This window comes from Colius striatus, chromosome 6 (genome assembly GCF_028858725.1).
Source record: "Colius striatus isolate bColStr4 chromosome 6, bColStr4.1.hap1, whole genome shotgun sequence".
In the NCBI taxonomy this organism is placed as follows: Eukaryota; Metazoa; Chordata; class Aves; order Coliiformes; family Coliidae; genus Colius; species Colius striatus.
The window spans coordinates 2566557-2592124 of record NC_084764.1 but is presented as its reverse complement, the minus strand read 5'-3'; the positions used below and the strand labels follow the sequence as shown (position 1 = coordinate 2592124).

The following is a 25568-nucleotide window of genomic DNA, read 5'->3' as shown; positions in this document are numbered from 1 at the left end:
TTATCTTTAAACGTACATGTGAGAATTTACCACGTGTTCATGATAGCTGCCAAGCACAAGTACTGTCCAAAGGGCAGTAGGTAGTGCTCTGGGAGGCTCAGACAGATTCAGCATTGCATGCTGTGGCACTGCTCTGGACTGTTGGATGAAATGGAACAAAATGCTTTTGCATCTGAGGTGCAGCTTCTGTGGATGTTTTTACATTTGTGTTTTAACTTCAGCTTTGTCAACTGAGACATCATCTCAGTTGTTTACTCCAATAAGTAGAATAACTGCTTTTCTCAGTCTAACTTTTCTTCTATGCTACTTTGTATCAGTTCACCCTAGTTATGCCACCTAACACTAACAGAAGAGTATTCAGAAAAAGTAGTTACTTTCACTACTCATAACTTTTCCATCTGTCAGTATCACTCAAATGACCAAGATCACACAACAGAAACAAGCTTTCTTTTTCTCTATTTCTTACCAGTCCAATAACTAGTAAATAGAACAGAATATTATCTTCTGAGTTAAACAGAAGTATTTAAGAGTTAGTCTATTGAACTGACCCTGCACCAATTCAATGTTTCTTGTAAGAACAGTTTTCAGACATCACAGGATCACAGAATGGTGGGGGTTGGAAGAGGCTTTTAGAGATCAAACCCCCTGCCAAAGCAGGTCCCACCTAGATCAGGTCACACAAGAACATGTCCAGGCAGGTTTTGAAGATCTCCAGAGGAGCCTCCACACCCTCCCTGGGCAGCCTGGGCCAGGGCTCCCTCACCTCAACAGGGAACTAGTTTTTCCTTACGTTTAAGTGGAACTTGCTGGAATGGGCTTCTCAAGGGCAGGCCTTGGCTGTAAAGACTGAAGCCAAGAAGTCATTCAGTAGTTCAGCCTTCTCTGCATTCCCTGTCACCAGGTCACCCTCTGTGTTCAGCAGCAGGCTCACATTCTCCCTAATCTTCCTTTTGCTGCTGATGTACCTGAAAAACCCTCCTTATTTTCCTTTACTTTCCTGGCCTAGTTTAATTCTACAAGGGCTTGAGGCTTCCTGGTTGCACCCCTGCGTGCTCTGGCAACATTCCTGTACTCTTCCCAAGCAGCCAGACCAGTGTCATACATAAGGAAAGGTACAATGTTTGACTACACTACAAAAGCATGAACAGTGCAGCAGCTAAATGGGTTACCTCTGATTCTCCCTAGTGCAAACAACATGCAGGAGGCTCCTGTGCTGCTGGATTTCAGTGGAATGGCACCACAGTTGAGTCTTTTTCCTCAATTGTTTTGTAGGCAAGCTGAACCAAACTGTGGAAACCAAGAATTAGAATGTGATGATAGGAGATCCCAGAGAAGGCGAGAAGAAAGAGCTGCTTACAAAGAAAGAGAAGCTTACGATCAATCAACTTGGCGTCATCATAACGCATCACAAAGGGACTGGAAGTGGGACAAGGAGGATTATAATAATGCTAGACAAGGCAAATATTCACACTCTCAGAGGAATCTTAGTACAAACAGACATTTAGGTGGCCCAAGGGGGCGCCCTGGGTGGCACCAAAACGTCTCAGGAAGCTCTTTGAGTCGGCATAGCTATGGGAATTCTGGGAGCGTTTGGCACCCGAGCGGGCGGGGAGGAGGAGCACCCAGTTGGCATCACAGTGCCAGGGACAGAAATTCTACCTGGCATTCGGAAGGAACAGCTCATTTTTCTAGCTGGAATTCAAAGGGCTATGGAGGAAACTGGAAATCTAGTCCCCATGGTGCAAATGGCTGGAATTTTGGAAGCTCAGGAGATACGTATTCAGTAGAGCCCGTTAAATATAACAAGGATAGATACGCGTGGCAACGGCAGGAGAAAGACGACGATGTTCTGCCATACAGAGAGCGCAAGAATAGGAGTGACTCGCTTGATTTTACTAGTGATAAACTTCCTTCTGAGGGGGCATTGGATTTTGATATGTTGAAGCACCCAGAAAGCAAAACTTCAAGAGCCAGTGGGAAAAGTATCAGTCCTTCCAGAGATAAAATGTATCGCTGGACACCCTACCCGACCCAGAAAGCTGCAGAGCAGCAGCCACGCTCTGAAGATAACGTTTCTAAAACTCCAGAGAAGATAGATCCCCTGTTTATACCTCTTGCTGATTCATCAGTGAAAGGGAAAAGTCATGAAGCCAATGTTAGCCTTTCAAAACTTAAAAAACGGGAAGCGACTTCCCCTTCCAATGTAACCTCAGATCACCTTGATTCCTGCAAGGGAATGGAAGACTGCTGCAGTGGTGAAAAGCCTGACAGAGATGATGGCAGAAGTAACAGGATGCCATCACTGAAATCCCCTCTTCTGAATATCACAGATAGGAAGTTATCTTCCCCAAAGCAAGACACAAACAGTCTCTTGAAAAACGTGAAGCTTCTGTTATCCTCGACTGGTGGCAAAGAGCAGAATCAGTTGAATGCACTGAACTTGGAAACAAACAGTTCATCCTCTTATTCATCGAAGCAGCATGATGCATGTGCTGGTAACTTACAAGATGACAAAGATGTGCTTGGTAGCAATCTTGGAGAGCCTGTTACTGACTCGAGTGAAGCAGAACAAGTCCCCAAAGATGTCCAGTTCAACCGCTCCTTGCAAAATGGACCCTTAAGCTCCTGCAAGGACACAGGTGGTCAGAATAGGGAAGAAAATGGGAAAGCAGTGCCAAAGAGTGAGTTCAGACAAGGCTCTTTAGAAGATGTGAGCGATGATGATTTAACAGTAAGTGAGAAGTCAGAAGCAAGAGCTGAAAAGTTGGGTTCTTCTGTTAGTCCTGGTTTACCCCGTGACACTCCAGAAGGTAAACCTGCCACCTCTGAAAAGGAAGATGATGAAAAGCCGTCTGCTTCGAGTATTGCTTCTGCTGATCTAAAGGATTCTGCATTTCAGATGGAATCTGCAGTTCCTCCATCAGACAGTCAGGACCAATTGCAAGTGGACTTGAAAACCTCACAGGATGGAGAAGGGGATGAAGAGCATGTCAAGTCACACGATCACTTTGAGATGGAAGGCTTTGAAAATCCTTCAGATCATGAGCTGCAAAAAGGAGGAAGCCAGTCACTAGGCCTCATCCTTCCTGATTTAAGCAAACTTGGCCTCCCTGCCTCTCTGCAAAGAGACCTGACACGACATATCAGTCTGAAGAGCAAAGTGGGGACACATCTTCCAGAACCCAACCTCAATAGTGCACGGCGCATTCGCAACGTCAGTGGCCATCGGAGAAGTGAGAATGAGAAGGAGTCAGGGCTTAAACCCACCCTCAGGCAGATTCTTAGTGCTTCCCGGCGAAATGTAAACTGGGATCAAGTCATCCAGCAGGTAACCAAGAAGAAACAGGAGCTTGGCAAAGGTTTACCAAGGTTGGTAGCTTTCAGATGTAACTGTGCCTCTCTGTGTGCGTGTTGAGGGAGGAGGGTTGTTTTTCTCTACATCTGAAATGAATTCCAGGGTCTTAAAAGTAAGGCTTCAGAATGCAGCTTGGTACACGCTGACCTTTGCTAGACACAAGTGATGTGAGGGTTTTTGTGACTGCTTGCTGCTGTGGATGCCTGTCCACAGGTAAGTAGCACTAGAGAAGATTCTGATCAGTTCATAATCATTGCTTCATATCTGAATATGGGCACTGGTCATAGATTTGCTTTTCAGATTCTGGTAAGTGGAACAAGGTAAAAATGCAATTGGGATGTCAGCAGTGCCGTGGCAGTTGTGTATTTCTTTGTGTATTCAGGACTAGAGGAAATACTTGTGCTGCTGCAGGCAGAATAAATAACCCCCTCCTCATTTTATTTAACCTTTAATCTGATACACAGTTTGCTTTTGTATTTAGAGGAAGCAATTCTATAGTACTTCAATTGCAGGGGTTGGAAGGGACCTTTAGAGATCCAAACCTTACTTCACTTTTGAGACCTTTCTTTAAACCTGAAGTTTTTGAAGTGTCTTGGAAAGATGTCTTATTTACACATTCCCAACTTGATTTGGAGTCATTATAGCAGCACAATTCCTGACTGACACGATTTGGAAAGAGTACTGACAATTCTTAGCCATTAAATGTAATGTTGTGATACACAAACCCGTTGCCAGATGAGACAGAAAGCGTTGTACCAGTGTAATGAGTTGCCAGATCTCTTAAAGCAGTAACATGCATTTGAGAAGCAGAGAGGCTTTCTTCTAGTTTTATCTGACTTGCTCCATGTGTATTTATTTTCCCTTTTTGTCTCATTAAAGGTTTGGCATAGAAATGGTGCCTCTTGTTCAAAATGAGCAAGAAGGTCTAGAACTTGGTGAAGAATCTGATCTGTCTACACTGGAAGGATTCCAGTGGGAAGGGATTTCCTTAACAGTTCCTGGCTCAGCTAGAAAACGTAGCTTTTCTGAAAGCAGTGTCGTTGTAGACAGAAATCCTTCTGCTTACAGCTTCTTCAATGAACAAGCTAAAATAAAAGAAAGTGGGCAAAGGCAAATAATTGCAGCCAACCACTCCCATCACATAACATCTGAGTATGAGGCAAGCGCTGACATCGAGGCTGACTTGAAGCGGAAGACGTCTTCTCTTCCTCTGTCGCCGTTCATGGCCGAAAGAACTGAGACTAGTGGAAAGAGTGACGGCCTACAAGCCTCCTCTGAGGTCAAAGGCCTCACAAAGCAAGACCAGGAGAGCCCAGAAAAGAGAACACCACTTCTTGAAAAGCAAAATGTACTGGAGATCTCAGAAGAAAATCGTCCTGCTTCAAATAATGCTTCGCTCGCAGTATCTAATAACGTGGATGCAGCCACAGACAGTAGCTGCACGTCTGGCACTGAGCAGAATGACAGCCAAGGGATTGGGAAGAAACGAAGGGCAACTGGAGTAAGTGTGCAGTTTGGTCTGGCTTTGGTACACTGCTGTGTCAGTGGCCATTCAGCCTTGAAATAATCTCTGCAAGGAAGACTTTATTCCATTTCCTTGTCTTGTACATGGGCAGCCTCAAACTACTGTGCTCTTTTGTCTTAATTTGCTTTGAGAATCCTTTTGATTTCTGCCCTCCTACTGGAGGACTTCTGCTTAATCTTATTTCATTACTAGAAACCACAAATGCTCTTTAATTTTGATTGGTGGGGGGGGGAATTTTGATAAAAATCCTCAAAATGGTTTTGTTGTCTGCAGCAAGTGGTAACTTTAATTCCTCACTGGTTTAATCCTTCAACTTAAACTGTAAAGCAGAAAATCTGACCCAAGTGGGGTCTTAAATATCTGTGCAAGTAGAAGGCTTATTGCCTTATTTAGTTTTTCTTCCTAGTTGAGATGGAAACATGGCTTTCACTTTACCCTCCCTCTTCTAAGGGCAGAGAGAAGGATGAGTTATATGAGACTGTGCAAAATGAATGGTATCTTCTGCTCTGTGGGTACAGGTTAAGAGTGGCTTTTTAATTTATACCAAATGGCTCTTGTAACTTTTGTTAAGAAGCTGTTTTACTTGCAGGAGGGATCTTCTCCTGAAATCCCTAGTCTAGAAAGAAAGAATAAGAGAAGAAAAATCAAAGGGAAAAAAGGTGAGTTATCATTCATGTGTGCCTTTGGTGTGGAGGTTATAAATGCCCAGGCATATTTTGACTTGGCTGAAATGACAGTTCCTTAATGTCACTTTGGAGCTTCCTGGGCTCGTGCTGAAGATGGTAGGGTGGACTGCAGCATGTTCTCTGAAGAGCCTCATCTTAATTTGTTGGAAGTTATTTCTAAGAGAAGATTTTTATGCCTCCTTTTTGCCTTCAGGTCGTGTCCCTGCTTGCACATACACCACCTTTGCTTTTCTCTGAAGGGAGAAGCACTCACCAAACCCTTCTAATTCAACTGTGCAGCTTTCCCTTTCTACTTCTGGATGGTCTCACCAGAAAGCTTGTACTTGTAGAATATATCTTTTTAAATTTATACCTTTATATTAAGAGTCTTTTGCAATGCAATTAATGTGGACCTTCTTGTGGGAGCTCACATTTCACTACTTGAAAAGGTGGGGCATTTTAAGACACGTTGTCTTCAATGATCAGTGTCTATTATGGAGGCTAATAACACATACAACTTAGTCAAATCTGTCCTTCCCATTACTTTGTTTCAGCATCATCCTTATTGTAATAAATCTACTAAAAGAAACTATAACCTGAATGAAACAAAACAGTGCTCAAACTGAAACGTAGTTGCTTGGGAATATCTGTAATGACTTCAGAAAGTAGTACAGGAGGATCTTTTACTGAGAACAGCGCTCACAGACTCTTTCTCAAGAGACTGCAAACATGAGTCTTGTGGCTCAGAACCATCCTATATAGTAAATGTGGTCTTTTTTTATCCTTGAGTTCTGTTAGTCTGCCTTTCCTTGGCTTCTGGATTAACTAAATGATTTCAGTCTTCTTCTTTATCTTAAATTTGCTTTTGCCTATTAATGGAAAGTGAATATTTGTACTTCATGTACTTCAAGAAGAGAACTTTGTGGGAGAGAATGACTTTACCCAACTAAACTAAATCAGTCCTGTCGAAGCTATGGTGGAAATAGTTCCTGGTGTTAAGGCTGAGAGCCTGGAAAGAGGAATACTGGACTTGTAGACATGACTATTCCAGTGCATAGGTACTGCTTTCATTAAATCACAGAATCATAGAATGGTAGGGGTTGGAAGGGACCTTTAGAGATCATCCAGTCCAACCTTTCTGCTCAAGCAGGTCCAACTAGATCAGGTCAACTTGTTTTATGACAGTTTGATGCTTGACCTAATTTCTGTCATCATTTTTTAGGATTTCTTTTTTACATTCCTTGAGGTGTCATGTGGGATGTGTTTTAAGGTAGTCTCAAATACATGTTGTTTCTGTGTTGTTTTTCAGAACGTTCTCAAGTGGACCAGTTACTGGCTATTTCACTGAGGGAAGAGGAGTTAAGCAAGTCCCTGCACAGTGTGGACAGCAGCCTCTTGCAGGCTCGAGCTGCCCTGCAGGCTGCATATGTTGAGGTTCAACGGTTCCTTGTGTTAAAGCAACAGGTAACAGTGGGCTTTTGAGACTGTCTGAACTGGAAGCTGACAGCCTGAAAAACTGCCTTAAGTTGGACTGATTCAAACTCCAACTGTTTTGCAGATAACCATGGAAATGAGTACGCTGAGAAGTCAGAGAATCCAGATCTTGCAGGGACTGCAAGGTACCAGATACCATAAAACTCCAGCAGTGGAGTGCTGACTTTCATGGTTTTTGTGTTTGACTTGAATTGATTCATTTTAAATGCACAATCAAGGTGTAGGCTTCAGTACTGAAGTCTTTGTTGTTCAGCTGTCATCTGTCACCTTTGGTACAGCCATGTAATGGCTTTTTTTCCCAATGTCTCTTTTCCTTGGCTGTGTGTCCACAAGAAATGAGCTCTTGACCCCACTAAATTTTGTTGTGATGTGTGAACTTCATTTTTCTCTTCTCTTTTGCTGTCAGAAACATATGAACCTTCTGAGCTGTCAGAGCAGCTTCCCTGCAGTGTCTTAAGTGAGAGGAGAAATAGCAAATCTCAGATGGCAGCTGATTTAATTCCTGCAGACTCCTTCCTGCCCCTTGTGGACAATTTTTCATCTTCTGTATCTCCACTGGGAGCTTCTGTTCATGTGAACATGCCCTCAGCATTCCAGCCCTCTGGCATCACACGGGCCACTCCCCCTGACTCCTCGGTACAGGTTAAACGGGAACCTGCGTCTCCAAGAGGCTCAGAAGAAAATGTGAATTCTGTACTCCAGAGCTCTCCATGTGCTTCACAAGCAGAAGAGGTGGAGCAGAAAGATGGTATGTGTGACTTCTTTTCATTGTAAGAGATCTAGCTTTAACAAAATAAGCCAAATACTTTACTGAGAGAATGTTCCACCCTGTTGTGCAGGGGTGAACTCCCATTAACTTGGGTAGGACTTTGTCAACTGACTACTCTTACAAACTGAGACCTTCTTTACAACACATCCAAATGTGCACATGCAAATTGTAGCCATATGAACCTACACCTTTCTAGTTTTAGTTTCAAAATAGAACAAACATAAATTTGAAGGTTACACTCTCTTTGAATAATTTAGTTAATAGCTCACCTGGATTTTTTTTGTCCTCTACATGATTTAATGGGCATTGACAGCTGACAGTCTAACTAGAAGAAGAAAATACTTGCCTGAAGATGTTTCCTAAAAGATAACAACCAAGTACACTAAGAGTATTCTGTGTTCTTCTTGGGCCCTGCTGGATTAAGCACAAATTGTGTCATTTGGGAAATCACAAATAATGATCCATCTGTGATCTCCTGCTCTGTCTCTAAATGCCACTGGTGTGGAGATACTCAAAGTTGTGCCATCTTATTTGTCATGTCAGTGAACAGTTTGCTGTAAGAAGGATGTTGGGCACTGTTCACTCACGTGAGGGGATTCAGAGTGAGTAGGGGAGGGCCACCATGGAAGCTATGAGTCCACTCTTTATCTGGAGGAGAAAGCACTGAGTTAACTGAACTACTGCTGTGAGAAGTGCTGCTTCAGAAAAATGAGGTCTTCATGACTGTAGCTGAAATTGGCTCTTTATGTAGACAGTTGAAAACCCCTAAAACTCAGGTACTGTAATCTTAAGTCAAAGGCTTTAATGCTATGAGTACTTTCTACTGCAACTTGGTACTGTGACTGAAGGTACAAACTGAAGATGAAAAGCTCAGTCATCCTTTACTTTTCCAAGAGCCTATGAAGTCAGGAAGGATGACTCTAATGACAGTTGTTTCTCTGCCATAACTGTGTCACTCAACCAAATCCTCAGCTTGGATAATCTGAGGTAAAGATTTGTGAGCAAGATTCTTGTTAAAGGATACTTTATCTTATTTACACAACTTTTTTCTCTTGCACTGAAGTGGAACACATCATTCCAAAGCGTCAAATTTCTACTGCTATGTGTTCAAACAGTCCAACAGCTTTGTTTAAGCATTGCTATAGGTTTAATTTGCTCATTTCTAAGAGGCTGAAGCAGGGAAGTGTTTGAAATACTGACAGTTTCCCATTTACACTGACAGATCCCACCCAGTAAATGCAGTGAACTTAAAACATCCTCTTCTGGATTGTGGTTATTGCAAATGCAACTGAGGAATTTTAGGGTGTGGGAAACACAGCTGTGAGATACTGCCTGTGCTTTTAGCCTGTTTGAGAGGTTGGATTCATTTGCCATTTTAATTTGAAGCTAATATAAACAGGGAGAGTATGTCGGCCCCATTGGTTAGTCCATCACAGCTGAACTACTAGAGCTTACTCTGATGGTCATTCCCAGGATAGAAGGTACCATGCTGCAGAGTGGGTCATGCATGACTGATTTACCTTGAGTTAGGTCCATGTAATTTGGTAGAGGTGACTAGTGCAGATGGGTTAAGCACCAAATCTTCTGACAGTGTCAGTAAGGAGTTGAGATGTAGTAGACATAGCTGGGGACAGGTGGGAAGGGAGCACACAGTGAAGGGTGGTAGCATCTTAGGATTCATCAAAAGTTGGTTATCAGAACTTTAATAGCATCTAGTCAACTGACAGCTTGAATGATGTGCTGCATTCCTTTGCTTCTGGGTACACAGATAAACATTTTATTCCCTAGCTGTGTTATTTAAAGGCTGGGTGGTGACTGAAATAACAGATCCTCATGTGCACGCAGGTTTCCACACGTAGGGATGTGTACGTCAAGTGCACAGTGAAGTATAAACAGAGAGACTCAGAAACAGCAATTTTGCATAAATATTTATTGCTGTACAGATTCCATGTAACACTAGTCTGTTTTCTTCAGAAGAGACCAACCAGAAGACTTCAGTGTATCCAGTTATCTCTGCAACCATATCCCTATCAGAGCTGGCAGCTTGTTTCCAACACACTAGTCAAGATGTTCACAAGTCTGCTGCGGACAGGGGAAAGGCTGGACTTCCTGAGAACCCTTCTCCTCATTCACTGTCTGTTTTCAGCAGGAGAGATGCAAATGATACAGTGACTGAAAGCTTTTTACCAGATCAGGGTGGTACTTCTCTTTCAAAGCATTCAGCCCTTCTAGAAATGCCGGTGGATAAATCCCCCAAATTGTCAGCAGAACCCTCTGTGCAACAGATGTCAGCCACTGTCATCCCAGCAGAAAAAGGGAACAGGAGAAGGAGAAAGTTAAGGAAGAAGAAAACTCTGAGGGCAGCCCACGTGCCAGAGAACAGTGATACAGAGCAGGACATAATTGCTACCAAGCCTGTCCGGAAAGGCAAGGGTGGAAAGGTTCCTAAAGGAGACAAAGTTACTACATCCACTCCTCTAAAACAAGAGGATGGAGCTACTGCACAAACAGCAAGAAACAAAGAGGAGAACGACAGTGATGCTTCTCTGAAACTAGTGGAAGTTCCAGCACCCCAGTGTGAGGTGGTTGACGTTGGTTCATCAGAGTCGGGTGATGAGAAACCAGACAGCCCGTCAAAGAGGGATTTGTGCACCTCTGTAGATCAAGCAGTCCTTGAGGTGTCTTGCTCTGGTTATGATGAAGTGAGCTCTACCAGTGAGATTGGCACAAACTACAGGGATGATAGGAAGAGAAGGTGAGATGATGGTGCATCTCTCTAGAGTGAAATCGTTATAGAATGTGTGTAAGAGGCCTCTTGGTTTTCCTTTCTCTTTTTTCATATTCAGAATGTCTGACAGCATCAGTAACTTAATTTCATTCAGGAGTGAAATAACAGGGAAACTAGAGATGCAATTTGTGGGCTTTTTTGGTCTAACAAGTGAATGTGTGTCTTTAGTTTCTAATAGAGGAACAAGACTGCCCTCTGCAGAAAGTTTGGTTTCGTGCTTATCTGTCACAACCTATTTTCTAAGTGCAAAGTCTTGTGTTCTTAGGGCATTACTTACAACAATGTTTTGTCTGAAAAGGGATATGCAAAGTCCAGCCTTACTACTCTTTCTTTCTGTGTTCCAGTGTGGCTGAGACACAGACTTCCATATCATCACTAAGAGGATCAAAGAACTCCTCAGGTATGTCTTTTAAGCTTTTCTTCTGATACTTCTGTGTTGAGTATATTGTAGGACTTTGAGTTAAGTGTTGATCAGACTGCTTCCAGAGGGGAATTTTGCCCTGAAGATAAAAACCTGCACTGAAATCTGAAGTGGCAAGTGACACATACTCACTTAGGTCCTGTCTCATTGAGTGTTTTGTGCCTTGACCCTTCCACATCCCCTGTGCCCTCCCACACCAACACTTCTGCTCCAGTCTCTGTAGAGCTGTAGGATAAAAAATAATACAGTGCTTTTGCTATTTAAAAGATCTGTCTGGACTTGGACATCATATCAAGGTCTTTCTGGCATTTTACATTGCCTTTTGCCACTACAGGCTCCAGCTGGGACCCACAACAAAATCTGACTTTAAGGTGCTGAGCCCATGAAATAGTTGTGCTGTTTGGTGTAATACAAGCAACAGCAATGTGTTCACTTGAGTGTATTGCCATAATCAAAGTGCATGTGCCTCTGTCCTACAGAAGTGTCTTCAGAGCCAGGTGAGGATGAAGAACCTACAGAGGGAAGCTTTGAGGGACACGTGGCTGCAGTGAACGCTATTCAGATTTTTGGCAATTTGTTGTATACCTGCTCAGCAGACAAAACTGTTTGTGCCTACAATCTGGTTGTAAGTAAGCTTGTGGGAATGGTGTTCCATGAATTGCAGTCACAAGATTGCAGTTCAGTTTTCCTAAGCCTTACTATGTAGTTAAGGAAGCAGCTACTTTGTCAAGGACTTGTTTATGCTATTCATTTCTTCAAAGCCCCTTCTCTCCCTCCCCAGCCCCTTCTCCCTGTGAGAGGGGTAAGGAGACACAGATTGCTGCAAGTGTCTTGCTTTTCTGAGCTATCCTAGGGTGGATCCTTTGTTGACAGACCTTATGCTTTCCTTTGTAGAGCAGGAAGTGTGTGGCCATCTTTGAAGGACATACTTCAAAAGTGAACTGTCTCCTGGTCACTCAAACAAATGGGAAGAACGCTGCACTCTACACTGGCTCCAGCGACCACACTATCAATTGTTACAATATCAAGGTACTAAAACATGTTGGTTAGCATGTACTGCAATTTTATGGCCAGGAATATTGTATTTGCCTTGCTGCATTTCTGACTTCATTGCTTATGGAAGGCACTGCTCTCTGAGCAACTATGGAGAGAAGAGATATCTGTTCTGAGGGCAGGTAGAAGAGCAGACTAAGCCTTCCTGAAGCTGGGCTTTCAAGGTAAATGATAGGAAGCCTTGTCCAATCTGTGAAGGACTAGAAAGCAAATATCTGGTTCAAGGGGCAAAGTGCCACAGGTTTTTAACTCATAAGCTAATGATTCATGGCATTTCCCTGTGTGGGCATTCCTCAAACTCCAGTGTGTAAAGGGATGTTGTTCATGTATGTACAATCTATAGTCTAAACTTCTATATACATTAGAGGTTGTGGCTAGAATGAAACTTGTTGCTGAGGTAGAATCTCGTGATTCAGAGGTGGGAGTGAGCAGATGAAAACCAGATTCAAGCTGCCACGTGGCACCAGACTCCAGATCATAGAATCATACAATGGAAGGGGTTGGAAGGGACCAGATGTTTTTCTCCAGCTCTGCTGATTCAAAGTATACAAATTGATGGTGAAAACTCATCACCGACATCAGGCATTTTTTCCCCTGAGTTGTTTTCAATTAATGAAAAGCCCTAAATACTTGTTTCTGTTGCCAGACCAAAGAGTGCATGGAACAGTTCAGACTGGAAGATCGAGTGCTCTGCTTACACAGCCGCTGGCGGATCCTTTACGCAGGCCTCGCAAATGGCAGCGTGGTGACTTTCAGCATCAAGGTCAGTCGAGAGATTGGCACATTGTCATGGTGCTGCTTCTCTCCACTTTGTGTTTCTCTGTAGTCTTGAGCAGTGTCTGTCATTCAAGAATTCTGATATAAGTGGTCAGTGTTGGCCTCTTTTGGCTCTTTGTCAGTGCACAAAGCACAAATCTTCCCTTCCCTGCAGTTACCTTTCTCTTCACTGCTGTGTCATGTTTTTCCTTAAGGTCTCACCTGGCCTACTGGTCACCTGTCACAAGAGTTTTCTGACACAGTTGGTTATTTATGAATCCTCTTTGTTTGCCCATCAAAGTAGTGAGAGAGGTGTCAATGTGTGGCTGGTTTTACCTGCTCCACTTGCAGTTATAGAAGAGCCTCATTCACGTGGTTTTCTGGCAAAGAGTTTAAGTCAGTCCCTGATATTTAAAAGTGAATAGAAGTAACTATTTAAATTAGTTTTGTGGTCTTTTTCATGAATCCTAGCCTCACTTCTCACATTCCTCTTGTCTTGCATTTTTCTCATGACACTGTTTCCTTGTTCTAACTCAGAAGGAAGATTTTGCTAAGTACTGCAATGTGGGGTTTTTGTCTTAAAAGACAGAAGATCAAAGCCTAACATGAGGAGTTCTTTTTGCTGATTTGGAAACTTAGTTGTGCAACTCTTACCAGTGCTGCAATGATGTGTTACTAAACTGGAATCAGATGCTATACCAGTACAAGGGAAAAAGGATTCGGTGGTCAAGTCGGTGTCATAGAAAAGCTTTAATCCTTAGATACCACTTTTTTTTTTCCTCCCCCAACAGAACAACAAGCAGGTTGATACCTTTGAATGCCATGGCCCCAGAGCAGTGAGCTGTTTGGCTACAGCTCAGGAAGGAGCACGCAAGCTGTTGGTTGTGGGCTCTTACGACTGCACCATCAGCGTGCGAGATGCACGGAATGGGCTCCTTCTCAGAACCCTGGAGGGTCACAGCAAGACTATACTCTGCATGAAGGCAAGTGTCTCTGGAAACAAAGAATGCTTAGAAATGAGGTGTTGCTTTTCTTTCTTGTCTAATAGGGAGCAGATTGTGGTAGGAAATAGAGGATTTCTCTAGTTTAAATGATAAAACCTGAATAATTTGGCAGGAAGATTATCTCTCACTCTCTACAACTACCTGAAAGGAAGCTGTAGAGAGAAGGGGGTGGGACTGTTCTCCCTAGAAACAAGCAATAGAACAAGAGGAAACAGCCTCAAGTTGCACCAGGGGAGGTTGAGGCTGGATGTGAGGAGGAATTTCTTTGCTGCCAGGGCTGTCAGGCATTGGAACAGCTGCCCAGGGAGCTGCTGGAGTCACCGTCCCTGGAGGGGTTTCAGAGCCGAGTGGATGCTGCACTGAGAGCAATGGGCTGGTGTTTGATAGGGCTGGGACAGAGGCTGCACTCCATGAGCTTAAAAGTCTCTTCCAGCTGAAGCAACTCTGTGATTCTATGATTATAAGTGTGTCAAATTTAGAAAATACTACAATGCAACTTGAAACTGAGTAGTGTCTTAATGTTTTACCTATTTCCATATCTGTTCCAAAAAAGCTTTTGTGTTTTTTGTAAGGTTGTGAATGATCTGGTATTCAGTGGCTCCAGTGATCAATCTGTCCATGCCCACAACATTCATGTAAGTCTCATATATAAAGCTGGAATGACTTTTGCTATAAAGGCAGTGAATTCCTGTGCTACCAAGTCAGTATTTGCAGTATTTTTGACTGGCTGGTGGAGCAAATGGCTTCCAGAAAAGGAAGTCATATGATGTTGGTAATATGACTGTGCACTATAGCTAAGGGGGTGTGACTCCTGAAATATGATATGCAGTGCCTTTTTATCTGGGAATCTTGCTTTTGCAAATAGTACTACAAATGTGCTGATAACATGGAAAGGATTCAGAGCAAAGCCATGTGAAATAATCTGATGGGGAAGAGTTTCTTTCTTCCAGGAGAAATTTGAGTGGCAGTGTGCCAGAGTAGCTGTTTCAAAGGCTGTTATGCTGCAGTAAATGCTTTGTCTCTAACCTACCACTTCCTTCCTCTTTTCATGGGCAAAGAGAAGACTAAGTAGCATTTGATCATAACCTAGCAGTGCCTTCACAGGAAAGGGAAGCCCAATAAAGGATGTTTCCATTTTTTGAGTAGTGAGCATGGAGGATGGATTACCCAATCTAGTTTAGGTAAAACTGTTTTGTTTCATTGTGTTCAAGCAACCCAAACAGCTGTTTGCTTTCTGTTGGTACAGACTGGGGAGCTGGTACGCATCTATAAAGGCCATAACCATGCAGTAACAGTTGTCAACATTCTTGGGAAAGTGATGGTGACAGCATGCCTGGATAAATTTGTCCGTGTCTATGAGCTGCAGGTAAGAAAATAGATGGTTTTAATTACATTTACTTAATATGTGTTAATAATTTTGAAGTGAAATGGAAGTCTTTCTTGGGCTTACTGGTCTCTGCCTCATTCATAGAATAGATTCATTCATAGAATCACAGAATGGTGGGGGTTGGAAGGGACCTTTAGAGATCAGCCAGTCCAACCCCCCTGCCAAAGCAGATCCACCTAGGAACACAGGAACGTGTCCAGGTGGGTTTTGAAGAGCTCCAGAGCCTCCACACCCTCCCTGGGCAGCCTGTGCCAGGGCTCCCTCACCTCAACAGTCAAATGGCTTTTCCTTATGTTTAAATGGAACTTTTTATGTTCCAGCTTCTTTCCATCATCCCTTGTCCAGTTGCCCTTCTTTCCTGTCACTCAGAATATACAGTTGTCTCACCAGCCAAAATACATGGGTTTTAAAGCATATAACCTAAACCACTTTTGTCTGAACCTGGGTTATCCAAAGAGAGCTTAGAAAAGGGTGCAAGTGTTAGTTTTGTCTGCTGAAAGACCAAGTGCCACGTTAGCCAAAAACTCTCAGAGAAGTCACGTAAGCAAAAGTGAGCTTTCATGGTGGCTATGAAGTTAGGAATCCAGCAGTTGTGTGGTTGCCACCTAGGAAAGTACTCATGGAAGCGTTGTCATCTGCATGTCTGTGCAAAATGACTATCAACTGTGACACTACTAAATGACTGCTTCTGTTTCTTTCCAGTCTCACGACCGCCTGCAAGTCTATGGAGGCCACACAGATATGATCATGTGTATGACCATCCATAAGAGCATGGTAACTTCCTTCTTTTTCTTAGTCTCAAAGAAAAGGATGTAATTTTCACAGGCATATACAAGGCAGTTTCATTTGTTTTCAGTCAATGAAATCGACCTGCTGTCTGACTAAGAAGAGATTAGAAATATCAGCCAAAAAGTCAAGTTGCTGTTACAGCTTTTTGTGTATATAATATTATTAACTGGGGGAAAATTGCCTTCTAGCTCACTGTAGTCTTAAAACAACAGCTCTGTTGACAGTGATGATTGGAATGAAGAGCACAGAAACAGTAAAATATTCCCTCTTTTCAAGCATCAGTTCTGTTTGATTCGAGTCACACAGATGCTGGAGGAAGACTTCACCCAGAGTCAACCCACCAGTAACCTTTGACAGAACCTAAACAAAGGTATACAGGTGATTTAGGTACACAGATTTCTTCATGCATCTGCCCTGCAAGATAGGTTTCAGCAGCATTTAGCTATTAAAAGCACTTATTTGCCTGTTTGTGTGGCAACTAGTTTGCCATCTTTCAGATTGTAAAATAAGAGGTTTAGAATTGATCAGTAATAACAGAAGAATCAAATCAAACAGAGCTGAACTCCTACTAATTGGAATATGTACTGCCCAAGCTCCACTTCTTGTGTGAGATGGAGAGCTGAGTGCACTTGGGCTTTATGCTTACAGTCTAAAGCTTAAACTGTCCCCCAGCAATAGTTTGGGGCATTCCCAAATCAAACAAGTGCTCAGATGAGCAGCTGAGTGAAGATGGTTATTTTCTGTAGCAGTCTAAATGGTAAAGTGTAGCCTTTTAGACACAGCAGATTGGCTGTTACATCCCAGGGATGAATTTTCAAGAGACAAAAAGACTTGTGCAAGAAAACCAGATGAAATTCACAGCTTGCAGGGTTTGCTGTGTTGTGTGAGGGCTTTTTTAATGGTTGATGTTCTTTATAGGATTCTGAGTTTCTGACATCCTTTTCTTTCCAAAGCACAATTTTGTTTGGAGCATTTGCCTAAGAAAAGTGGGGTTTTAAGATGTCATTTTGCCCACCTTTTCAGAATCTGCATCAGCCTTCTCTTCCTGAAGTTCTGGTGATCTTCCTCACCCTTCCTCTCCATCCCTTTTTGACACACATATAACTGATTAAGTCACAGGAATGTGTTCAACTTGACTTTTGCACCTCGAGTTTCTTTCAATTCAGTGGATACTGAAGTTTTCTGCACACATGCTGCTGTCTATAACAGAAGTTGTGGAAATGTTTCCTATTCATTAGCATGTTCTTTGTTAGCTGTGAATTCAGATAATAAAGGAATTCCATCAGACACATTTCTTAAATGTAGAAGCCTTACATAGAATCACAGAATCATGGAATGATGGGGGTTGGAAGGGACCTTCAGAGATCATCCAGTCCAACCCCCTGCAGAAGCAGATTCACCTAGATCAGGTCACATAGTTGATGTTTGATTGTTTTTTCACCTAAGATACTCCACACTGAAGCCTTCTTCAGAGTTTAGCTTTAATCTTTTCCCCATTATTTCAGTTTTCCATGATTTTCATTGTTTTCCTTTGTTTCTATGTGTCTCTCTTGCAGATCTACACTGGATGCTATGATGGCAGTGTCAGAGCTGTGAGACTCAACCTGATGCAGAATTATCGTTGCTGGGTAATGAGCACAATGGTTTTTTTGCCTCTCTTACAGGTTTTAAAGTGATTTTTCTGTGGGTGGCCACTACTCAGTCTTGGATAGCTTGACCTTTAATTTGCTATCATGCAGTGATATTAAATGTCTATGTTCATTTTAAATGTTCCATTTCCCATGGTCTTTAGTTCTATGTGTATGATTTGGTGTAAGTTGACTGCAGCATCTTAAATGATTTTCCTTTCTGGCAGTCTTTAGAGTAGTGACATGTAAATGTTGAAAACCAAACACTTCAGCCAAGTGACACAGAAAATCTGGTTTACTTTGTTAAATAACTGCAATTAAACTCCCAATGACTGTTTTGGGTGAGCCTGAATATTGTAAAGGTTTAGTTCATATCTTCCTTCTGCCGTTCTTGTTGATATTCCAGGCTTGGCTAGAGGCAGAAAGAACCTCTGTGAAGCTGTAATTAAAGGAACAGAGAATGGAGATGGAATAAGATGATTAAAAAGTTACAGGAGGTGGTGTGTGTGGGAATGATCTTGGTAGAATATTGTGAAGTTGCAAGAAGAAAAGCAATGTCTAAAATACTTTTTCCTTGGCATGGTTTTTTTTCTTACCAGTGGCATGGTTGTTCACTGATCTTTGGAGTTGTGGACCACCTGAAACAACACTTGCTAACTGACCACACCAACCCAAATTTCCAGACCCTAAAATGTCGTTGGAAGAACTGTGATGCTTTCTTTACCTCCAGGAAAGGTTCCAAGCAGGTACATGCTTCACTAATATGGTTGTATTTGGTAATAAGAAGGATGTTCTATCCCCACAGTCGTTGGACTTGATCCTGTTTCTCTGTAAAAGGGTTGAATTCTTCTAGTCTTGACAGGCTTAACTGCACACAGTCATACAAGGCTAATAGGGTTCAGTTCTTCCTGTGGTAGATGAAGAGTGCAGCCAAATATGATAACTTGGGATATGGTCAATTTGAAACACTTTGGTCCTAAAGCACTGCATGGAAATAGTAACATTCTGGAAATATGGGAAGAAATTCTGGTAAGTATACTCAAGGTGTTGTGTTTTTGTAGTAAGAGATACTTTAAAGATGAATAAACATCAGTCTTGAGACAGGTTTTTATCCTCTTAGTTAGTATCCATCACTACCCATCTTCTTAAGACCCTTCTTCTTCATTGTGGATGCTGATGCTCTTTACTGTTCACATGGGATTGGTTTTGCTAGCAGTCTTGAAATAAGAAGTGCATAATTCTCTGAGTAAATACTAGCACAGATGGGGAAAAAATGAAGGCAGCATAAGAGTGGGGTTAAGTGATGTGGAAGGGGGAGTACTAGCTGTAGACTGGTTGGTTAAATCCAAATTCTACTCCTTAGCAACATAAACTACCTCTACATGAATGCTTCTCAAACTGTCCAGTGGAGACTGAGGGGTGACCTCAATGTTACAAATACATAAAGGGTGGGTGTGAGAGGCTGGAGCCAGGCTGTGCCCAGTGATGGCCAATGACAGGACAAGGGACAATGGGTGCAAGCTGGAACAGAAGAGGTTCCAAAGAAACACAAGGGAAAACTTCTTCCCTGTTGAGGTGAGGGAGCCCTGGCAGGGGCTGCCCAGATGGGCTGTGGAGGCTCCTTCTCTGGAGACATTCCAAACCCAGCTGGACGAGTTCCTGTGTGCCCTGCTCTAGGTGGTGCTGCTCTGGCAGGGGGGTTGCACTGGATGAGCTTTCCTGGCCCCTTCCAGCCCTTCACATTCTATGATTCTGTGATTTTTAACTGACTTGTCTGATTCTTTTCCAGGATGCTGTAGGACACATTGAAAGACATGCTGAGGATGACAGCAGGATTGACACATGAAGCTTTTCACCTCCCACATTGGGAAGTAATTTTATACGTCTGAATTATTCCAAATACCATCAACCTCTCACTCCAATCTTTCCTCTTTCTTTTCTCACTTGGAATGCAAGAAATGGAGTGAGGCTGTGAAATGCCTTACTGCAGAGACTGCAGGTTGTGTTGCATTCTGTAGAACTAAGGCTGGTCAATTAAGACTTGGCCCAAATGGAAGATTCTTGCAAGGTTTCAGTTCATTGACAGATAAGAACATTGCCTCCTCTTGTCTGCCTTGGGTTTTTGTTGTTTGTTTTTACTGTCTGTTTGGGTTTTGTTGGGTTTTTTTTTTTTTAAGAAGCATAGGCTGAGTGTCTTTGGAAAAGTCCAGGAGGGTGCTGAGGACTTAGATCACAGTAGGTGCTGATGTTTGCAAACTCTGCTTGAAGCCTGTGAAGTGTCTAAGACATGTCTGTTTTTACATTGTATCCAGCTGATTTTATTCAAACTCTGCAAACCAGAACATCACCAATTCCAGCAGTGTAACCTGAGTATCCAGGGTACATTTTGACTTTCTTCATGATAAGAAAAGGTATTTTATGGAGAACTGGAGTCAATTAAGTATTAAAATGTAAACAGGAACTTTATTTTTTATTCCTTGTGTAAAAATTGCTGGAACTGGCTCAAAATAGACAGTGACAGACTGCCCTAAATACTGCTCCTCCCGAGGTGTTTTGTTTATTTGGAGGAAATAAGTGATCTCTTGAGAGAGATGCCAGTAGCAGCAAACCAGCCAGAACTCTACTCACGTGCTTTTAAGCCTTTATGTACAGGAAAGAAATAAGTGATGTTAGCTTTTGTTTTAGCAGTGGTGATGCTGATATTTAACTATCTTGATACAAGACCATAGCTGGATTCCTGCTTTTAATTGGAATCTTAGTGGCTGAGCTTTGCAGTCCCATCTCTTTGTGGCATAGCAAACTAAGAGAAATGCAAAGGTGCTGCCTGTCTTAAGGGCATCCACTCATGTCGTGTTTTGTTTCTGTTGTGAGCTGATGGAATTGGCTTTGGCTCTGTCAAGTTCACAAAAGCTCAAGTGGAAAGAATGGAGCAGGATTTTAAAGTCTCAAGTTCTCAAGCAGAAGCTGAGGATACAGAATTGCATGTATTGCATGGAAAAGTCTTCTTTCTACTAAGTCACAGAAAGGACCACAGAGAAGCCAGTGCAGAGGAGAAAGCTGTTGCTACTTGTCAGGATTCCTCTGCAGGTGTCTCTTGGGCTGGAAAATTTAACCCAGTAAGTTCAGTGAAAGGTACTTCTTGCATTTATGATCCTCTCTTCCATAATGACACTAATTTAACAAAGAGCCCTCTTCAACAGTGAGACTAACCTAGCAAGGAGCTTTGTACTCACTTTTGCCTAACTTTGCTGCTCAGGATGAAAAAAAGAAGTTTCCTTGTACAGAGACAGAAGGCAAAGACAGCTCAGTGTCAAAACTGAGCTGCTTCTCTTAGAATCCAGCACCCTCTGAAGAAATGGAACGTGCAGTTTCTACTGGATGTCTTTTTCACCACTACTGAGGGAGTTGGTATGCCAACCATAGACCAAATAACTTTATAGCCTCATTTTTTGACTACAAAGAAGGCATTTTAGGCCAAGGATTTGATTGAGGAAAGCCCATGGATGTTCCATTACCATCAAATCAAGGAACTTAAGGGCTTTCTCAGAGCACACTCCTTTTGTATTGACTTAGCAGGCAAGCATCATTTCTCTTTAATTGCTTGACACTGATGATGTTATTTTGTTTGTAAGAGACAGGAGCAAAATAGGAAGGAGATGCAGTGTAGCATCATACTTCAAAGCCGTGGGAATCTCTGAGCTTCCAATGCCTTTGTGGTGGTTTGATTGGGGCTTTTTGTTAAGCTGGTTTTGTGGACAGGACAAAGCCCTGATATGTGGCTCAGCCCCCAGGCTGTTTTCAGTGTGTGTTTAGTTTGGGTTTTGGGGTGTGTGTTTGTGATTTTGGTTGTGTTTTCTTTCTTTCTTTCATTCTTTGGCCTGTGGATGAAGCAATTCAAGAGAGAATCAAGTTGAGGGGAATCTCTGAGCAATGTAAATGTGTTCTGATGCAGGCTGGGTTGCTCATTGCTGCGTTGTTTTTTTCATGACCTAAAAGTCGAAGCTGCATGATACTTAAACCATTTCCAAAAGTTACTGACAGTTAAGAGTTCTCCTGGTTTGTTGGGGTTGTTTTGGAAACACAGTGAGGGAGCATGTAAAAATGTGTCATAAAGGATGTGAATGTCTCAAGCTGTCCTTCATGGACTCTGCTTGAAGTGACAGTGTGTGTAGTGAGAGCAGGCACTGGAGTGATCGTAGCGTTCTGAGAAGTGGTGTGTGAGTGTAGATTTTGTTACTTCTTTCTTGTGATTCTTCACATTCTTTCAGCAGTTTTCAGGAAGATCTTTCTCACTGGATGTTGCAACAAACACAGTTGTTATACTTGATTTGCATTCCTGATTGCTTTTTGGGTTTATCTTTTCTAGTTGGAAGTAGATTTCCTTTTCTTGTAGTCCATGATATTTCCTAATCTGTCCTTGAAAACAGTCCTCCTGAAAAGTGTGCCCTTCAGAAATGCAACTCTAGCTTGAGCAGTGGGTGTCTTTTGCTACTTTGTAGGTTGTTTCAGATATAAGAAGCTTCCAAAGGATCAGAGGCAGGAGGGTAGCAGAGCTGCGTGACTGGAAGGGTTTGCTTCTCTAATTAAATACAGTTTTTAAGCTGTTCAGAGGAAAATGCTGTGCTGCTTTGTCCTGAAGATGCCTTGAAAGGATTTGCCATGAAGTTGTTGTGCAGATGTGGAAATGCCCAGGCTTCTCTGCAGTTCTGTGGGGAGGTTTCCCATGTGTTCAGCTGGAACTGGGTGCAGCTTTTGCTATTGGCTATTCACTTCTTCCAGAGGCAACTGCAAAAGAGAGATTCTGAACTAATGTCTTGCCTGGGTAGCCATTAATGAGATCCTCTTCAGTCTTGCAGCTTAGAGTTTTGACTCCTGATATGCCTCTGGTCAAAGGGTGTGATAACTATGAGAAGGCAGACTGTGAAACTTAACAGAGTAGTATTTGCATGAAGAGCAGTGCCATACATCTGTTTCAGGACTGTCTTTTTGTTTTCAGTTTGCTTTTTATGCAAGTAAAAAGCTGTGGGTGAAAGAGTGAGGGTTTATTTTGTGGTTAGCTGTGTTGATTTTATTAGTCAAATGTTAAATAATGAGCCCTGGACTTAGAATAGACTGACTACATCTGGCAGGCTCTTTGAGGGCCAAGCCACCATTCTCCTCTTAGCAGGGCTGCTGTTTTGCCTGTTAAGCTCTGAGCCTCTTCAGTGGTCAGAAAACTCTCAGAACCACTGTATAGTTTTGTGACACAAAGAATGGGCCAGGAGCTACTGAGACCAGTTACATCATCCCCTTCAAAAGCGTGACAACTTGTGCCATAGGCATACCAAGCCCTCCTTGAGTTCCAAAAGGAGGGTGTGTGAGTAGCATAAAATGATCACTTAAATTCACACTGGCTGCAAAGCTTAACCTTCCCCAACCCTGAGAGCCTTGCATGCATTGGATGATAAGATAATCCTAAGATTGGTCTATGTTCCTCGCTCCTTTCTCTTTCAACCCACAGGACAAAATAACAGCTAACTGGCAGGGCAAAACACCCTGTGGCTTGAGGCTACTGCTTCTGTACGTGGAAGGGGCTGGAAGGAGAATTGCTGCATATGTTGGTTCATTGAATATCCCAGCTTCTGCTTGCCCTGTCTCTTACTTGTGGATTGCAGAGTTACAACATGTTATTAGTGCCTGAGCTGACTGCTGCAAGACAGCAGGAGTTTGGCTGTGCAGTGTGTTTGAAGCAGTGCAGCTCAATGCACATTTTCAAACTGTACAACACCACTAGACTGAGGTAAATGCTAACTGAAAACTCCCAGTAAACTACAGGTTCCCAGAAACAAAACTGTGACATTGGTAAGGTCTTTTTTTCCCTTCCTTTGGAATAAAACATGGGTACATATAAGTCTTGGTTTTCATGCTTGGATGGTACTGTCATTCAATCTTGGTTGTCCAGAGCTGCAGAGTATGTGAGGTAGGATAAGGAAACGGTTTCAGCAACTGTTTAACAGTGAAAGAGCAAACTGTGTAGGTATATATTGTGTTATATGCACCTGCCAGCTTCTCCAGTTTAACTTTACTGTAAGTGTTAAACGGTCTTCTTGAAGAATGGAAATGGAATAGGACAACATGATTGAAAACTGCATCATTGAGCTGTGTAGAACATGAGCACGGATTGACCTCTGTTTTCCTTCTCTCACTTCGGTACAGAGCTGTGATAGCAAAACTTCACACAGCAAAAGGAGAAAAAATATGAGAAAAAGAAATAAAAGTCCTTTATATTGTTGTGGTTTCTCAGTCTGGTTCTTTGTTTTGAAGAAAATGATCCTTTCACAGGATTTGGTAGAACTTGACTTTGTTCTGGATTGTTTTATCCCTCCTTTAAGGGATTTCAAGGTTTTACTGCCTTTGTACAGGAATCTCAGGCCTAATTGTTCATCAGGGAACGTGGCAGCTGTCCCCCAGCTGCTGCCTCCAAGGTGCCATTCTGACTCTTTTGCTCTGTGGCCTGTTGCAAAGGGCATTTCTCTGGGGCTATTGGTAGTTCAGTCACCAGGATCTGGAGGACCAGTGTGGAATTGTGAATCAAAAGTCCAGATTTTTTTGACCTTTTGATTGATGGAGAGGTTTTGGTTTTCTCTGGAGATCCCAGCTAAGAGGATCTCTGACATACATTGTGTGTGGAAAGTAACAGCCCAGTGGAGCAAATGCAGGGCTGGAGCCCAGGGCTCCTTGAGCTCCAGTCGTGTTGAAAATGTGATTTGGGTTAAAACAAAACTTGAATTTCAAGGTGAATAACTCTTCTTTAGATAAACTATAGGATTTTCTTACTCTTTCAGAGTCAACTACCATGCAAGACAGCATTAAGAACTTTATAGGTTTGCGATGGGTTTGTGTGGAGATGCTTTTTGCTCCATAACAGGGGGAGGGGGCTGCAGTGCTGGTCCCAGCAAGCAGCTCTTGAAACTTCCTCTGGCTCTGAGTCAGACCCACCTCTGGCCTGGCCAGGCCAATCTCTGCCATCACTGTTTAAGAATGGGGATCTGTAGTGTGTAGGAGGAGGTGGAAGGGTAGGACAGGACCATGTGAACCCCACAGTCAGAGAAGGAAGGAAGAGAGGAGCAGCAGCACTGGACCAGACACCCCCCTGCAGCCCGTGGTGAGAGTGCAACTGTCATCCTGCAACCCATGGAGGGCAATGGCAGGACTACTAATTGCCAGCAGCTACGAGAGGACACTGTGCCAGAGGGAGTGAGCATTTGGGACCCTGACCCAGAGGAGATGGAGAAGAGCTGCAGCCCTTGGGATGAATGGCTGGTGAGGAATCTGCACGCCCTGAGGAGAGACAAGTGGCAGGAGCCATTAGAACAGGACTGACTTCACCCCTCATTCCCTCCCTCCCTGCATCCTTCTGGAGAAGGAACTAAGGACACCCTGAACAGGGCTCTGAGGCAGGGAAGAAGGGAGGGCTGAGGGGAAGTCAGTCTTAAAGGGCTGGTTGCACTTTTCATCGTTGCCTTACTCCTGTATTGTTTTCAGTTGGATATTTCTGTTTGTTGTGTTTTGGTTGGTGGTGATTAAATCAAGTTTCTTCCCTGAGTTGAATAGGCTTTGCTTTGCCTGAGACCGTAAGTGGCATTTCCCTGTCCTTAGGGAGTTCCAGAGGCCCCTGCTACTCATTGCTGATTATGGGCCTTTGTTCCTGGATGGGTCTAAACCACAACAGATTTTGTTTCACAGTGACCTTTCAGTTAAATATGGTACTTGCAGAATAACTTTGAGTGGATGTTGGCATTGGTTTTCACAACTTTGCTTTGGAATTGTGAATTGCTTTGTTACTTTTCACCACCAGAGAACTAAGTAGAAGGTTCTCCTGGCAAAAGCCTGGTCTCTTCACACCTTTTCTTGCACATTTTTGTTTTTGTTACCATTTTTATGTTGGTCAGCAT

At 42.8% G+C, this 25568-nt stretch overlaps 1 protein-coding gene across 3 annotated transcripts in view; it reads left to right on the top strand.

Moving 5' to 3' along the window:
- ZNF106 (zinc finger protein 106) overlaps positions 1-23905 on the top strand; it is a 39651-nt gene extending 15746 nt beyond the window's left edge. For 2 of the 3 annotated variants that reach the window (XM_061997950.1, XM_061997949.1), the window contains exons 5-22: positions 1273-3369; positions 4235-4856; positions 5470-5539; positions 6855-7009; positions 7104-7164; positions 7446-7787; positions 9783-10563; positions 10941-10996; positions 11497-11642; positions 11912-12046; positions 12717-12833; positions 13618-13809; positions 14403-14465; positions 15077-15196; positions 15920-15991; positions 17563-17634; positions 18234-18380; positions 19424-23905. In XM_061997950.1, the coding sequence (XP_061853934.1) occupies positions 1273-3369; positions 4235-4856; positions 5470-5539; positions 6855-7009; positions 7104-7164; positions 7446-7787; positions 9783-10563; positions 10941-10996; positions 11497-11642; positions 11912-12046; positions 12717-12833; positions 13618-13809; positions 14403-14465; positions 15077-15196; positions 15920-15991; positions 17563-17634; positions 18234-18380; positions 19424-19480 (5305 nt within the window). In that variant the 3' untranslated portion in view covers positions 19481-23905. The remainder of the gene's footprint in view (positions 1-1272; positions 3370-4234; positions 4857-5469; positions 5540-6854; positions 7010-7103; positions 7165-7445; positions 7788-9782; positions 10564-10940; positions 10997-11496; positions 11643-11911; positions 12047-12716; positions 12834-13617; positions 13810-14402; positions 14466-15076; positions 15197-15919; positions 15992-17562; positions 17635-18233; positions 18381-19423) is intronic. The other variant, XM_061997951.1, reaches the window with a different exon arrangement.
- The last annotated feature ends 1663 nt before the right edge of the window (positions 23906-25568 follow it).